At 36.9% G+C, this 16366-nt stretch overlaps 1 protein-coding gene across 1 annotated transcript in view; it reads left to right on the top strand.

The window, feature by feature from the left end:
- Nucleotides 1–16366, top strand: part of GAD2 (glutamate decarboxylase 2) — an 81978-nt gene that overhangs the window by 34884 nt on the left and 30728 nt on the right. The window contains exons 9-12 of the mRNA XM_003771856.2: nt 3031–3085; nt 5450–5566; nt 9237–9301; nt 15946–16024. Coding sequence (XP_003771904.1) covers nt 3031–3085; nt 5450–5566; nt 9237–9301; nt 15946–16024 — 316 coding nt within the window. The remainder of the gene's footprint in view (nt 1–3030; nt 3086–5449; nt 5567–9236; nt 9302–15945; nt 16025–16366) is intronic.

The raw sequence follows: 16366 nt of genomic DNA, 5'->3' as shown, positions 1-16366 counted from the left end.
CCACATGGAAAATTGTTCTCTTCTTAAAACATGACACCCATGCAAGAATTTCAAGAGTAAATTACAGTGAAAATTGCATTTTCCCGAGAGGCAATTTAAGTTCATTGTGATTCTGTCCATAATCATCTCTGCTAAATAGAATTAAGCATGTTTTGAAAACCAAAGGAATCAAACCAAGACAACTTATCAACTCCTTGATGACTATAGATAAAAAAAAAAATTAAATAGTGCCTTTGTTTTAGAGGATCTCTATCCAAAAACATCAAATATCATTTGGACTTCATATATGTAATATTCTTTTAAAAAATTAGACTGTGACCATTTTCCCTGTTAGTCTTGAGAACATAATAGTGCTCTCCTTGGAGGCAGCATTTCTATTGGGCAAATCACTCAACTAGTCTCCTTTTCCACAGTTCAACTCACTGGATCCACTCAAACTCCTCTGGTCTGGTGCTCTGACCAGTCAGGTCAACTCCCTCTTATGTTTGGTGTCTATTGCTGGGCAAGTAATTCTACTGCAAGTTGACAAGCCTTAAATCTCCTCCCCAGACCTAGCCCCTGGCAAAGAGGGATTCCTTCTTTTTTTTTTTTTTCTAAAACTCAAACTTCTCAGGGTTTACTCCTGCTTTAACTCACTCCCTAGAGAGATTATCTCAGTTTTTAGAAAACAACTGGAATGTGCCTGATCTTTGGTCTACCAATGGTTACTAGCCCTCTAATATATTCAGATTTGATTAAATAACTTATTTATGTTATGTTATGTTATACATTGTTCAAGTTCTTAACTCCTCATTGTTACCTGCCTTTTACCTTCTGTAATTTTGGAACTGGGGGAAAATCAATTAATCAAGGGTCAACCAATACCCCTCACCCTCACAAAAGAAATAGAGTATGAGGAATAAAAAGTCTGATGGCTCTTTCCCACTTATTTGATTTTCCTCTAATATTGACCCCCTCCTGTTTGAAGTATAAGCCATTCTGTATTATTCATAATTTTAGTGGAAAAAATAAGAGGACATACTCAAATGATTTCAGAATAGATCATTCTACTCTCAGCATTTCCTTTCTTGTTGGCTCATTTGATAGCACTTTTGAAATGCAGGTGTTTTGCCACTTCCTCTTTAATTACAGATATCCTGCTTCAAAAATTATTATGAAAGTCACTGAGAGGCAGGGTTACACTAAGAGCTTTCCTGAGGGTAAGGAAGGCCTGGCTTTCAGTTCTATCTCTTATGTGTATCATCATGAGGAGTGTAGAAAAGTGACTTAACCTCTCAGAGCCCCACATTACTTTGAGTACAAGTTATAAAGCAAGTGCTAATTTGCATTGGTAAAGAGAACCTCCTGCCCAGGAATTCTCTGTAGCAATATGAAAAAATTCAAACTAGATAGAACAGACAGAAAGATAAATAAACAAACAGATAAGAAATCGAGAAAAGGTAACTTATGAAATGTGTATCCCAGTGAACACTATTGATAATGATGATGAGAATGAGGATGATGATGATTCATATACAACTATTATTCTCATCTCTATTTTAAAGATGGGAAAACAAAGGTCCAGAAATCATAGTTTAGCCAAATTATTGAATTTTTCTGAGGTTCAGCTTTCTCATCTGCAAATGGGAGTTGTTGAGGGGCATCAGACTTCAGAAATTTCTTTCACCTCTAAAACCATGACATAAGCAATTTAGCTATTTGTCTGTGGCTATATAACTAGTATGTATCATCAAGAGGGTTCATTCAGCATTTTCTCCAGTAATGCATGCAATCCTTATAGATGTTATAGGAGCCAAACATGGGATAATTATTACTCCAATGAATAAGGAGTGTATATGATTATTCTTCAAGTACTTGAACATGGATATTCTGTCCCCCCAAGGTCTTTTCTTCCCCAGGCTAAACATTCCCAATACCTTCAGCCAATCCTCACAAGACATGAACCCAAAGCCTTTTACCATCCTGGTGACCCTTTTCTAAGCTCTCTGGTTTATTAATGTCCTTCTTAAATCATGGTGCCCAGACCTGAAGACGATGCAGAGTATAATGGTACTACCCCCTCCTAATACCTAGAAATCATGTTTCCTCTTACTGCAGTCTAAGATCCTACTAGCTTTATCATATCACTGACTCATATTGATCTTGAAATCCCCTAAAACCCCCAGATCTTTTTCAGAATGCTATCATCTAAGCAAACTTTTCTATCTCAGTCTTGATTTTTGTACCCAAGTACAAGACTTTACATTTATGCCTACTAATTTCATCATCAGCCCAATGCTCTTGTATAAGAGTTGGGCAAATGATAGCCCACAGGTCAACTCTAGCTACTGACTATTTTGAAAGGCTTATGAATTAAGAATGGTTTTTGTATTTTAAAATGTCTCCTGGCAAATACTACTTTGCAGTATCAACTCATGACACCATGAAGATATAAGCAATCACATGCTTCCACCATTATTTATTTGAGAAGCAAAGAAATAAATAATATTCACCTTAAAGAATAAAATATCTCATGTTTTAAAATTTTCAAAAATTAGCATAGGACAGTACAAAAATGGTCTTGGATTAAATTTGTTCCTTGAGTATCGATCCCTGATGATCTAGGCTGTCAAGATCCTTTTAGAGTGGATTTTCATCATCTGTTAAACTATTCCTTCCATCTCTGTGACATCTGGAAATTTTATAATTATAAGATCTACGGTTTTATGCAAGTCAAGGATAAATATAAAAGTACTAACTTAAAAAAAATTTAGGGAAGTGTGACAATGAAGGTGCATCCTAATAGAAGGTTAACACTGCATAATGTGGAACCAGCAAGCCAGGATTTTGCCATAAGAGGTAAGTTTCCTTCTCCAATGCCAGCATCCTGAGATGGAGCCCCAGTTTCTCTGAATTAGTGCATGCCTTGAAAATGATCATTGCTGTCCATTTGATTTTTTATATTTCCCATATAATATTACTTACCTTTTAAAAAGGATTCAAACAGAATTACTTAAATCAAACTTATTTCATAATTGTTATTTTTTACAGAGGAAAAATGATTCCATCTGATCTGGAGAGAAGAATTGTTGAAGCTAAACAAAAAGTAAGTTTGTATGGTGAGCAACACATATGTCATGACAAGTGGGAACACCTTGTTTCTATTTCTATCCATCAAATCAATCTATCAAATTTCCTTGAAGGAAAATATGGAAGTTTCAGCTAATTTAACTGATTACGCCTCTGGTATAAAAGCTACACATTCAGGAGGCAAAAGTCACTAAGATGAAAAAGACTTGTGACCTTCCATAAGATTTGTCTTTATTTTGTACTTGCCATAACTTTCTCTGGATTCAGGATTGGGATCTGTGATGCTATCACTTGACTGAATGTTGGCTCTAGATGGACAGACTTCAGGAAGATTATTTTCACAAATAGATCATATAAAATCCAACATCTAAGGAATAGTCTAGGTGAGCCATTTCATAGGTTACTGGACTTGGAGTCAGGAAGGCCTGAGTTGATGTGATACTTATTAGCCATGTCACTCTGGGCAAATCACTTCTCTTGATCTTAGTATCTTTTTCTTTAAAACAGTAACTATAATATTACCTGTTTCACTGGGTTATTAGAAAAATTGAATGAGATAATATATACAGAATGCTTTCTAAGTCTTAAAACATTATATAAATACTAATTATTAATAATAACATTATTAATAATGATCCAAAGCTTCCATGTTCTCTATATGAGGAGAAACTGTGGATAACTGAGTTTCTGCTCAATTTTTCTTCAAGCACATCCAAACATGGTTGGTTTGTTTTTCCCCTCCAGCCATTATCTTTTGCAAGGAGCAAATAAGGTTTTCTTTTAGCTGTCACTGGAAAGTCATTTACTTTCCACCTTGGTTCGTGGACCAGCAAGGTCAGTTTTGCTTTCAGGGCTCTGCTCCGTTAGTCGAGGCTTTCAGCAAATGCAGCCTGTAGCTCTTAGGACAGCAAGAGACCATACACATTTTTCAAGGTTAGACAAAATGAGAGAAGGCAGGAGGAGAAAAATGGAGTGCATCACACCTTTGTCTCCTAGTTAAACAGACTGCAGGCTTATAAGCTTGGCTTTTCGTGCCCCCTAGAGGCAAAACATAGTCTCACTCCCAAAAGGGAGAAAAATAGAAAAATAGGGAGGGAAATGGCTAAAGATGGTTAAAGTTCCCACCATGTTGCCATAGAATCATTTCTAGTCTTTCTGGAAAGTACTTATGTCTTCAATAAAAGCATCCTGGTCCATGGAAGCTGTTATTTCAATCAGTTCCCAATAATCAATGAGGGAAGGAGAAAGGAAACGTATTTATTAAGCATTTCTATTGTGCCTGGCTAAACACTTTATAGATATTATTAGATCTTCACAACAATCAGTAATGTTGGGGCTACTATTATCTCCATTTTACAATTCAGGAAACTGAGGGTTTGCCCAAGAGTCACATAAGTAAAGGGATTCCTGACTTCAAGCCCGGCATTTAGTCCACTTTCATCACCAGCTGCTCATGAATTGCTGCTGAAAAGAAGAAAAGGAGGAAAAAGAAAGAGGAGGAAGCTGAGGATCAGGGATTATATCTGTCCAGAAAAAAGGAGGGCAAGGTTCAGGGCTAAGTAGATATTCAGACAGATAGATGGATGGATGAAGAATGGATATGGATATATTATGTATAGTGGATTTTCTAAGCCTTCAACCCTAAATCAATCAACCAATCAATCTATCTATTTTAATGACTTTATCTCCATGGATATATGTCTATAAGGAAGTATATAAGTATATATATTTATATAATTTTATGTTATACATATACTTTATATTGATATAATTATATAAGGAAGTATGTAATCATACCTATATATCTTTATACTTATATACATATATAAAGATATATGCATATATACAGATATGTGTATCTATATCATCATATTAATTACATATAGACATACCCATACAGAGATAGATATAATTATGTCATTGTTATTTGTCTTTCATTCAAAGAAGAGCATGACATCAGGGAGGTAATGCCATGATATGCAAGTGAATTGGATTTGAAGGGGACACTGTGCAAGGTCACCAACCTCACTTTTTCCTCCAGAGCCATCGGGTCCAGTGGCCAGGTATAGATCCAGACAGCTGGAGATAGTGTGTATGTGTGTGTGTGTGTGTGTGTGTGTGTGTACAGAGAAAGAGAGACAGACAGAGACAGAGAGAGGAAAGAAAGAGAGACAGACAGAGAGAGGCAGAGAGAGAGGAAAGAAGGAAGGGGGAGAGAGAGAGCAACTATGATGGAGCAGAGTCACTTATTATTTCTCCACAATAGCTGTTCCAGAAAAAAAAAATGTCAGTTTCCAAAAAGCATTGCCTGATATATCTAAGAAATGGCCATCGGGTAAGAAACTCCTTTATACTCTTTCGCCTTTCCCCTTTTATCTAGGGATTTGTTCCTTTCCTTGTGAGTGCCACTGCCGGGACCACAGTGTATGGCGCATTTGATCCTCTGCTAGCTATTGCTGACATCTGCAAGAAATATAAGATCTGGATGCATGTGGACGTAAGTACCCTATGAAGGAATGACTCATGAAGGATTTCCCCCCACAAATGCTGGAGTTGAGAAATTGCATTTTTTTTTCTTCTAGGAACTTCTAGTTTTTGGTCTTTGTCTGACTCTTTGGAATTAAAATTGGAATTTAGTACTTTTACTTTGTAGGAAAAAATATTTCAGGATGGTCTTAAATTCTCCAGCATAATTAGAGGGAGTACAGAAGGCTATAATTAGCATAGTATTTGTGTTTCCAGGAATCAGTTTGAAGTCAGGGAGAGGCAGGGTGATGTAACAGAAAATCTGAATTTGAAATCATAAGATTGGTTTTGAATACAGACTCTACTGCTAATTTCTGTGTGACATCGAGTAAGTTGTTTACTTGTCTGGGCCCTTGTTTTTTCATTGACAAAATGAGGGAATTGGACTATCTCACCTCCAGTGCCCCATTAAGTTGTTTTTCTATGACCTATTATCTTTTTATGCCTTAAATTACTTGGGTATAATCACAGGATCAGAGCTTTAGACCTAGAAAGAAACTTAAAGGTCATCTAGAACAACTTCTTAATTTTGCAGCTGAGCAAATGCATAAGTTTCTCACCTGAAGCAAGATGAGGATTCAAACTAAGGTCATCCGATGCCAGTTCTACCAATTCTTCCATGGTACCATGCTGTCTTTATGTGAATAGATTGAATTCCTTTAAATTCAATACATTTAAAAATGTATTGGTGAAAACATTTCCATCATGATGGAAACTCCTAACCATAGAAGTCTTCTGGCTTCTATAAATAGCAAATGGAAGTAAAGCTCGAATTTCCAAATTATTGAACTGAACAAACCTATAGTTATCCAATTGACTTCAAACAATTGGCTTCCTTACAATAAAATTATTTTTCCCCAGAATGTTTTCTTTCCTTATGTAACATTTCTCCTCTAAAGGAGACGATATTGGGTTTAGGTCAGTAGTGCAAAGTTGAGAAATTTTTTCCAAAAGGACTCCACATCAGACATGGGCTTGGTGCAAAAAGCAGGCTGGAGAATTTGCTTCATTGACTATACCCAATTTCATGCAATTTCTCATTTTAATCAGCTTAGAAAACATAGCTTATGTTTCCAGTATTTTGCATTTGTAACTGATTATATGCATTTCAGAGAATCATGGAGATCCACCCAAAATATTTCCAAATGCTAAGTCAATTTTTAAAAGGATTTAAGTTTAGACTGTTTACAAGCTTGTGCAAGTCACTTAACCTACATAATTTCAGTTTCCTTCTCTGTAAAATGGGGATTATGATAGGCTGATCATGAGAATCCAGTGAGATAATATATGCAAAGTACTTTGAAAACTTTTAAATGATCTATAAATGTTAACTTTTGTTGTTGTTGCTGGATTTGAGTCTAAGACCTGGGAGAATTAATCTCCTTTTCCTTACCATCATGAACCAAGAAGCCACATCACTTCTGGATATCAGGAACTTGTTTTGTTTTGTTTTACCATTCCCCAACCCAGCAGTGTGGATTATGCCCAAAGGAGGGAAATTCTTGTTGACCTTCTGGGATGGTCTGGCTCCAAGTAGAAAATTAAACCTTAGAATCCCTGAAGTACAACCCTCTGACTAACAACTGATGCTATCAAGACTTAAAGACTTTAAATGATTTGCTTATGGTCATGGAGCTTACCGAAATTAGAACTTGGCTCTCCTGAACCACTTTCTTTCCATTATGACATGTTCCACAAAGATTAGTCTGTTAACCTAGTTAACCAATCCACTAAAAGGAGTCACCTTAATGACTTTAAAAATAAGACATTCTTTCTGTTCTCATTTCAATTCCATGATCTCTGACCCATATTTCCTATGGAAAATAGAAATAGGAGTTCTTTTTAAATGTTGTATTAACTTTTCAAACTTCTATCAAGCTCTTTGATTTTTATATGATTTCCATAATTAAAATGGAAAAGAAAAGCAATACAAATCTTCATTTATAAAACAGGCCTTAAAAAATCAGTATGTAACTCTGAGGTTAGTGTGTCTTCAAAATGAAAAAATAACCTTAAATTGCAAAAAGTAATATACAAAATCTAAATTAAATATAAATCTATAATTTATATAAATTTATATATAAACATAAATCTATAAAAATAAAATAAATATAAAATTTATAAATAAAACTAAACTAAATATAAATCTAAATGAAAATATCTATTTAACATGTTAAATTCTGAGTTATTCTGGTAATGTTGGAAAAAAATCTGTGACCTTATCCATGTGGGAATTCCCTCTGGCAAAGGAGATCACAGCCCATCCATGCTTGGGATGCTAGGCCACTCTTGTTCCTGTCTTTCCATAAGGTCACCACAGGGGATCTAAACAATGAGTTGGCAGCTTTCTTGTCTCTTGAAATCACAAGGATACCAGTGAAGCACATAACTATCAGGGTGTTGGATTTTTTTCCAAAACTGCAAATAAAAAAATTGAATTTTCAAATGAATATATAGACACATCGTTTTTCAAAGGTGATTCCTACTGGTACGAATCTTGGTAAATGGAGGACCCTTCCAAGAAGATACAACTACTCTAAGTAAAGTTTTATAATCTATAGCCTTAGATAAAGAAAGTTCCTTTTTTAAAAATATGCTCTTCCTGGCGAGATGGCTTGTTATATCCTTTTGCCAAGAGCTACATGCTTTTTAAGAGAGAAACTAGGGCTCTTTGTCCTAGTGAGCCACTTGACCTCCTTGCCTCAATGGACACCCTTCACTATATTTCAGATTCCTAGACTTTATTTTTGCATTTTCTACACTAGAACCTTAATGAAGGGAGAAATGAAAACAGTATGGATTATTCTTTACTGAACTCAGGCAGAGGTGATGTTCCCTAAGTATTTCTTCCTGCACAAACCTAAAAGTTTGAATAAAGTTAGAGTTTCTGAAAAGATTCCCCAATTCTGCTCCTTGGAAGGCCAGTACAGAATTTAACCAAATCAGAGTATGTCTGTAGTCAGAGACGTGATCTTCAGGGGACAAGACCACCTCTAATACAAGGCACTAAAAGCTATTCATGTCACCTAATCAGAGAAATCTTAAAAAGGAAGTTTTTGCTTTTCCTGGTTCTTGGTTTTCTTGTTTTTATTTTTCTTATATTTCCATGAAAGCATTGGACTAGATTATGGGTTGTTAACATTTTGTGTGCCTTGGTCTTTGTCAAAGAAACCCAAGTGATAAAGTCCATGAATTTCTCAGAATGTTTTTAAATTCATATATTATATACAATTTAAAAAGGAAACAAAATATATTGAAATGCAAATATCAAAATACTAGCAAATAGCAAAAAATTAATACTTTATCAAAATATAAAACATTAATTTGTGGTATACTACTATCTAGCAGTAGGCTTACTAGCTGTAGCAGTTTTGAAGTAGTGATGATTACAAGGAATATTTTAAAATATCTATCACAACTGTGCCACTAATATTACTGTATTTTGTTACCTAAATTCATAATTGAAGAAAATGATAGATTTCAGTTAAGCATTGCTGAAAATGAGAATATCATTTTTCCCATCCAAATTTAAAGCCCCCCTAAAATCTATTCATGAATCCCAGGTCAAGAATCCCTGGAATAGTTGATCCTTAATTTTCCCTTTCAGCTTTAAAACCCGTGATCCTATGGTCTTTTTTTAGGCAGCTTGGGGTGGCGGACTCCTGATGTCCCGGAAACATAAATGGAAGCTTAATGGCGTGGAAAGGTAAGCACATTTAGTTAGCTAGCAACTTAATGTTAGGTATCAAAGACAACTAGCCCATTGAGACTCCAGAGAATCCTGGAATGCAGGTGTGCCTGGCTTTTTACAGTTCCCATAGATTATGTGTAAATTAAATTCTTCAAAATCAATTCCTCTTAAACACAGTCAAGGAAATGGCTGCTTAAAGAAAAGGCTTTTGTGAATTATTTTCTTACCTGAATAATCATTTCTTAATTTGTTTCAATGTACATTGAATTTTTTGTACATCCGTTTACTTAAAGTAGGACACACCTGTGATAATATTTCATGGTTTTATTCTCCTATTAACTATTCTGTGCTATAACATTGAACACTGTTCATTTTGCTTGGAAGTTAAGCCCTTTTGGAAAACAAGTTTCATACAGCAGATGTGAAAATGATTAGGACAGAACACATATTTCTAATCCAAAAATAAAATGTGTATGTTGTTAAAAAAGATAAATTTTTGAAATTAAAAAAGGAAACTCAAAGCATACTGGCTGCTATGGCAGCTTCAGAAATGCTGCTGGATACTGGGGAAAGTTCACCCAGTTCTTCCAACAAAGAGATCTCACAAAATGGAAGTCTGACCTCCAGTCATTTGCTTTGTCCTCTCCCCAATTCAGAAGGGAAATAGAGTTCATTGGAGGCTGCCAAATGCCTCCCATATCTTGCCAAACAGCCAGATGTTCCCCAGGAAAATAGTCTCCCCACAGGCCCCTTGCCAAAGCTTCTCCTGAAGATGTCCATCCCAGAGACAAAGGAGGAGCCCAGTGACATGTGGGAGCATCTGTCAGGTCCAGCAAGCAGGACACGGGAAGCCAGAGAGGTTTGCAGCAGCTGACCAATCGGTTTGGCAAGGCAGACAATGCAGCATGGAGGGCAAAGGTTGTGACAGGAGCATCCGTGAGTCTAGAAAGAGAGGGGATTGGGCCATGGAAGCCACAGGGAAAACCAAGGTCCAGCCTCGGTGTTTCAAGTCAAGCTGGAGAAAATGAATTAGGTAGAAAATAAATCCAACTGATCCATGCAAAGCAAGGAGGACCAATGGAAGGAGAATATGAGTAGTCATGCGCCAGGATGGGTTCAATGCAACAAATGTCTCTTAACCCCCTGACATGTGCAAAGCATTTTGGGGGCTTCAGTCCAGAGCTCCAGGCAGGTCAAGAAGGTCCAGGGAAAATCAGTCTAACTATATACAGTTAAATGGCATAAGTATTCATTAAACACCAGCTGTGGGAAAGGCACATCAAGCACATTCATCAATAATCCAGACTGTTTAAGAGAGTACAAAATGTGGATTCTAATATGATATATATATATATATATATATAACATATAATGATATATATCATATATACTAGAATATATATAAAATATGTTATATAGCAGTAAGGACTTTTAAAGGTGTTGTAGAAAAGGATGCTGGTTGTATAAATGGAGATCCTGAGTTCAAATCTCCACTGGAATAGTTACAAAGGTCTTAGCTCTGATACTTATTAAGGATGATTATGGACAAACTCTCTACATCTCAGCTTTCTTAGCTAGAAAATGAGGAGGTCAGATTCAGTAACCTTCCAAGGTTCTTTCTCCCTTGAATTCTAATCTTTGAAAATGAAGATGTGACCCTAAGAAGGTTCAAATGTTACCCAAAGAAATAATGAATGAAATCTGGATAGGAAAATTAATAATTATGGATCAGGGTCTTGTAAAGAGGGTGAGGAAACACTCAACAGCACAAATGGGGAAGAACTTTTACCGCTAGACCTAGAAGCTGTCTGTCTCCTAACGTGGATTTATCCATCCTTCTTCAAGTAGGGAATAAGGGCAGCAAGGGCAAAAAGCTACTACTTTCCCCAGTAAAGCAAAGTTCTACTACTGTTTTGGTTTGGTGATCAGAAAACAAAAATGGGATTTGACTTGTGGTAAACAGAAGAATTGTAGGATCAATTGAAGGAATTGGCAATGTTTAACCTGGAGAAAAGAAAAACTGGGGGAAAGAGGGAATGATAGCTGTGTGGTCAAGTATTTGAAAGGTTGGAATGTCAGAGGGATGAGAATTTGTTCTCTTTAGCCCCAAAAAAGCAGAACCAGGAGGAATGGGTGGAAGGTTTGATGTCAGAAAACAAAATCTTCCTTAAGAAGAGCCAATCAAAAAATGAAACAGTCTTTTCCAAAGGCTTTCTCCCTCATATGAGGTCTTCAAATTGGATGGTCCCTTTCTCTATATGGACTAGATCATTTCTAAGTTTCTACCCAAAATCAATGATTCCATGACCTCTCCCAAGCAGTAGCTGCTACTTTTATAGCCACTCCTTTTCGTAACCCAACACTTGGTGACTGGAAAAAAGCTGCTCCCATATAGATATCACTATTATTCTGAGCACTAATAAGGATTCAAAATCCTCCTGAAACACAAAACAAGAGAACTATAAGCTTTTGGGGGGAGTCAGAAAGGGAAAGAGCAGAACTGATTATATTCAATTAGTAGTGAAGTGCATGGAGTAAGGACTTCCTTTCCTGCCTTAGATTTCTGCCTTTGTGACTGTTGGCAAGTCACTTAACCTCTCCCAGTCTCAGTTTCCTCATCTGTAAAATGGGGACAACAGTATCAACATCATAGAGACATTGCAAGATAATGTGTAAAACACTTTGCAAACATTAAGGCACCAGATAAATGCTAGCTATTGTTCTTAATAATTCAAATAAACAAATATTAATTAATATTCTCTACCATGTGCAATACACCATGCTGGATACTAGAGATAACATACACTTGCCAGAAAAGGAAAGAACTTTCACACAAATATCATTGCACAGTCTTACCTGCATTCTTTACTCAGCAAAAGATTTGACTCTGTCTTTCCCCATAAAGAACAGAAAGACTATTAAGAGAGATGAATTACATTTAAAATGACAAAGGAGCAAAACAAATGGGGAAGCCTGAACGGAAAAGCATTCCTGTGAAAAATAATTGGAGGGGAAAATAGAGGTTAGTCGACCCCAAAGTCAGTGTAAGTCAGTGATGTGATGTGACCCAGTCAGTACCCACATAAGATTCACTAAGAGATGCATGAGAGTCCAAAATGATGAAAATGAGTGTTACATTCTATTTTGTCATCATCAGGCCACTAGCCAAATATCAAGTTCAGTTCCAAAGTCAGTTCTAGAAATGATATTTAACAGTCTAGAGAATGCCCCAGAAAAGGCAACCCCCATGGATAAGGGAATCAAAACCGTGCTATGAAAGAAGTGAAGAGGATTAATCCTAAGAAAAGAAGGTGAGGTCAGGGAATGAAACATATGGCTATTTTCAAGTAATTAAAGGATAGTTGTCTAAAGGGGCAGTTAACCTGAAGACAGGTAGATGGTTCTGGGAATATAGGGCTAGATCTGAACTCTCAATTCAGTTGCCTCTCCAGATACTTACTAGCTATGTGATACTAGGAAAATCACTTTATCTCAGTTTCTCCATTTATAAAATAAGGATAATAATAATAACAGCTACTTCCCAAGATTATTATGAGGATAAAATGAGATAATATTTGCAAAAAGTTTTGCAAACCTCAATACATTATAAATATCAATTATTATTGTTATTGTTGCTGTTGTTATATTTGACTCCGGAGATAAACTAGAAACAAGAGCTTTGGGTTCAAAATAGGGAAGAACTTCCCAATAATTGAGTTGTGCATATATGGAATGGATTGGTTGCCTCAGGAAGTAGTGAGTTCCCCAGAATAAGAGGTCTTCCACCAGAGCTGTAGAATCAGAAATGAAGCAGAAAGAATCTCTATTCAAGTACTGCTTAGATTAGGTCATCTTCAAGGTACATTTTTACTCTGAGATTCTATAAAATGATATTATAGAGGTAAAGAAAGTGTGGACATTTTAAGGAATATTGAACTTGAATATTAAAGTATAAGCACCACTTACTAACTGCAAAAATGAATTCCATATTTTTCATGTAGAAAGAAGAAAGATAAAAAATAAAGAAAAGAAGGAAGGAAAGGAAAGGAAAGGAAAGGAAAGGAAAGGAAAGGAAAGGAAAGGAAAGGAAAAGGAAAAGGAAAAGGAAAAGGAAAAGGAAAAGGAAAAGGAAAAGGAAAAGGAAAAGGAAAAGGAAAAGGAAAAGGAAAAGGAAAAGGAAAAAGGAAAAGGAAAAAGGAAAAAGGAAAAAGGAAAAGGAAAAAGGGAAAAGGAAAAAAAGGAAAAAGGAAAAAGGAAAAAAAGGAAAGAGGAAAGAGGAAAAAGAAAAGAGGAAAAAGGAAAAAGGAAAGGAAAGAGGAAAAAGGAAAGGAAAGGAAAAAGGAAAAAGGAAAGGAAAGGAAAAAGGAGAAAGGAGAAAGGAAAAAGGAAAAAAAGTAAACAGCAGTTAAAATAATGTATTATCCTGTCAGGTATTGTGTTTAGGATACATACATACATACCTACATACACATACACACACACACACACACACACACACACACACACATACATATATCTATGTCCAAAGAGCTTACAGTCTAATGGGAGAAGACAGTGCACAAAGGAAGATGAAAAGTGGGGGGGAAGGATGGGGAGGATGGACTGGAAAACATGATAGAGGAGCCCAGCTAGCTGGGGAAAAGTTGTTCATTTCCCATGATGGCTGCCATGATGACTGGCCAGAGACCTTCCTTACACAGAGCCTCTGAGAAGAGGTCTTTGCTCTGCCCTCCAACTGGAAGGGTCCCAAAGCAGAGGGTATGGAGGAGGTAGAAGTACCAGTGCTGATGCAGTGGTCCACATTGGTGAGGTTACTGTTGATGAGGTTCCTGGGTAAATGATGGAGACAAGTCGGAAGAAACGTAGCGAGGAAAGAAATGTGCCCCTTAGGCTCTGTCTGTTGGGAAGGTCAGCTTCTTGAGATTCGTTCAGTCTTTCCTCCAAGGGCAGCCTTGCTGGTTATGCTTCTGCCCCGGCTTTCCCCTCCCCAACTCCAATCCTGAAGTTCTTCTCTGGTGCCATCAGTCATAGCCAAGGAAGATGGATGAGACGCTGTCTTATTAACCATATCATTTGGGGTCAGAAGTACAAGGGATGTTCAGCCAGTATTTGTTGTCAGGTTGACTGATACCCATTCATCAAACAGATGGATTGATTCTTCTCCACCTTCACATTCTAACTTCTTCCAGAGGCAGAGCCACTAAGAAATGGGAAGCAAATTCATTATTGGGAAAGAAAAGAAAAAGAGCTCCCGGGCTTTCAGCCTCCTTGCCTTTTTCTTCCATCTTAGGCCAGAGGGAGATATATCCTACATTAGACTTCCAACTTTGCTTTGGATATTTCTCCCAGAGTATCATCATGTTCTGACTTTGAAAGGAACAAAGTGCTACCATGGAATGTGAGGTTTCCCTGAGCCCCAAACCTGAAATAGTCAGAGTACCCTCTTCTTCCATTCACTGGTTCTTTGAGTGAACTGAGGAACAATGAATAAAAACTACAAGTATGTGTGTTCAGGGCCACGTAGAAGTGCTTTCCCTGTCTCTATGGTCCTTCTATTCTTTATGTGGCAAGATAGAGAACTCAAGTTCAAGTCATATTTGTTGGGTCCAATTCTACCTTACATACTTACTGGTTGTATGACCCCAGACGAGTGATTTAAACTTTCTCAGACTTAATTTCCTCCTGTGTAAAATAGAGATAAAATAGCACTTATTTAATTAAATTGTTGTGAGGATCAAATGAAATATGTATATAAAATTGTGATAAATGATTCATTTGGATTTCCATTTTATTGGATACTTATTTTATTCCAATCAATATTAATTAGTTTGATATGATTCCATGGGAATAAAGTGATTATAAGTTCTGAGAATAGGACTCAGAGCAGTGAAATGCACATCTAAGTTCACTTGCTTACTGATAAGAAGCAAATAGGAGACCTCCATCCTTGTTTTTTTTTTGTTTTGTTTTGTTTTGTTTTTTATTATGGTGACTAAGCCCAACATAGCATAAGTGACTCAATTAAAGAAAAGTTCTCCAGGGTTTTTTTTTCTTTTTGCTGCTCTGTCCCTTGTCTTCTCTCTATTGCTTAACATGGGGAGTCGACTAACCACTTGACCAACAAGTGGCCCTGCTTGTCAGCTTGAGATCTGACTTTCTATCAGGCCGTGGATGTGTTGAAAGGTCAAGATGGATCTGTTAAGGTCTGCTTTTTAGTCCATTTGTCAAACAATAGGATTCTTCAGTTTGTATGAAGGGAAAGACCAATGAGATTCTGCATTTTTGGCGGGCTTCATCTGTATTATCCGGACATTGTGCCCTATAAAAACTAAGGCCATGGAAGAGGGGGGCATCTCAGCTGGTGAGGAAGATCTGAGGTCCACTTCATTAGTGGGGGCCATGTACTCTTTAATTAAGTGTCATAGGTTCAGAGCTCTGCCTTGATGGATTTTCTTGCAAACTGGACAATTTTGGAACCCCCACAAAACATTCTTCAAATTTTAAAGAACTATTTAAATGTTTTTGTTGTTTTGTTGTTGTTCCTAACTGGAATATGAAGGGGAACCCTGCTATCCTGAGTCCTGCCCATGGAGTTTGTTTTGGTCACCTGAGACGCCATCAGGGAAGCTTTTCTCTGATATGGTTTAATTTCATTTCAGGGCCAACTCTGTGACATGGAACCCTCACAAGATGATGGGCGTCCCCTTGCAGTGCTCAGCTCTGCTGGTGAGAGAAGAGGTAGGTTGTAACAGCTTTCATGTTTATTCCTTCAGAACATTTCCTTCATACATGTGACACCAATAGTGCAAATAAAAATTAGGTCATAGTTGCAGACAAAACTGGGGTCTCTGAGTGGCACCATAGTGCATATGGAGACACCAATTAATAGTTAAGTAATTTGCCCAGAGTCACACAGCTAGTATTAAGTGTATGAAAGCACATTTGAACTCAAGTCCTTTTTGTTTCACGGGTAGTGCTCTATCCAGTGCACCACCTAGCTGCCCTAAAATGAGAATTATTTTAGAGGCAGCTATTGGGCTTGAAGTAAGGAGGACATGAGTCCAAATGCAGTCTCAGACC

This window comes from Sarcophilus harrisii, chromosome 5 (genome assembly GCF_902635505.1).
Source record: "Sarcophilus harrisii chromosome 5, mSarHar1.11, whole genome shotgun sequence".
Lineage (NCBI taxonomy): Eukaryota > Metazoa > Chordata > Mammalia > Dasyuromorphia > Dasyuridae > Sarcophilus > Sarcophilus harrisii.
This window is presented reverse-complemented; position numbering and strand designations above follow the sequence as displayed.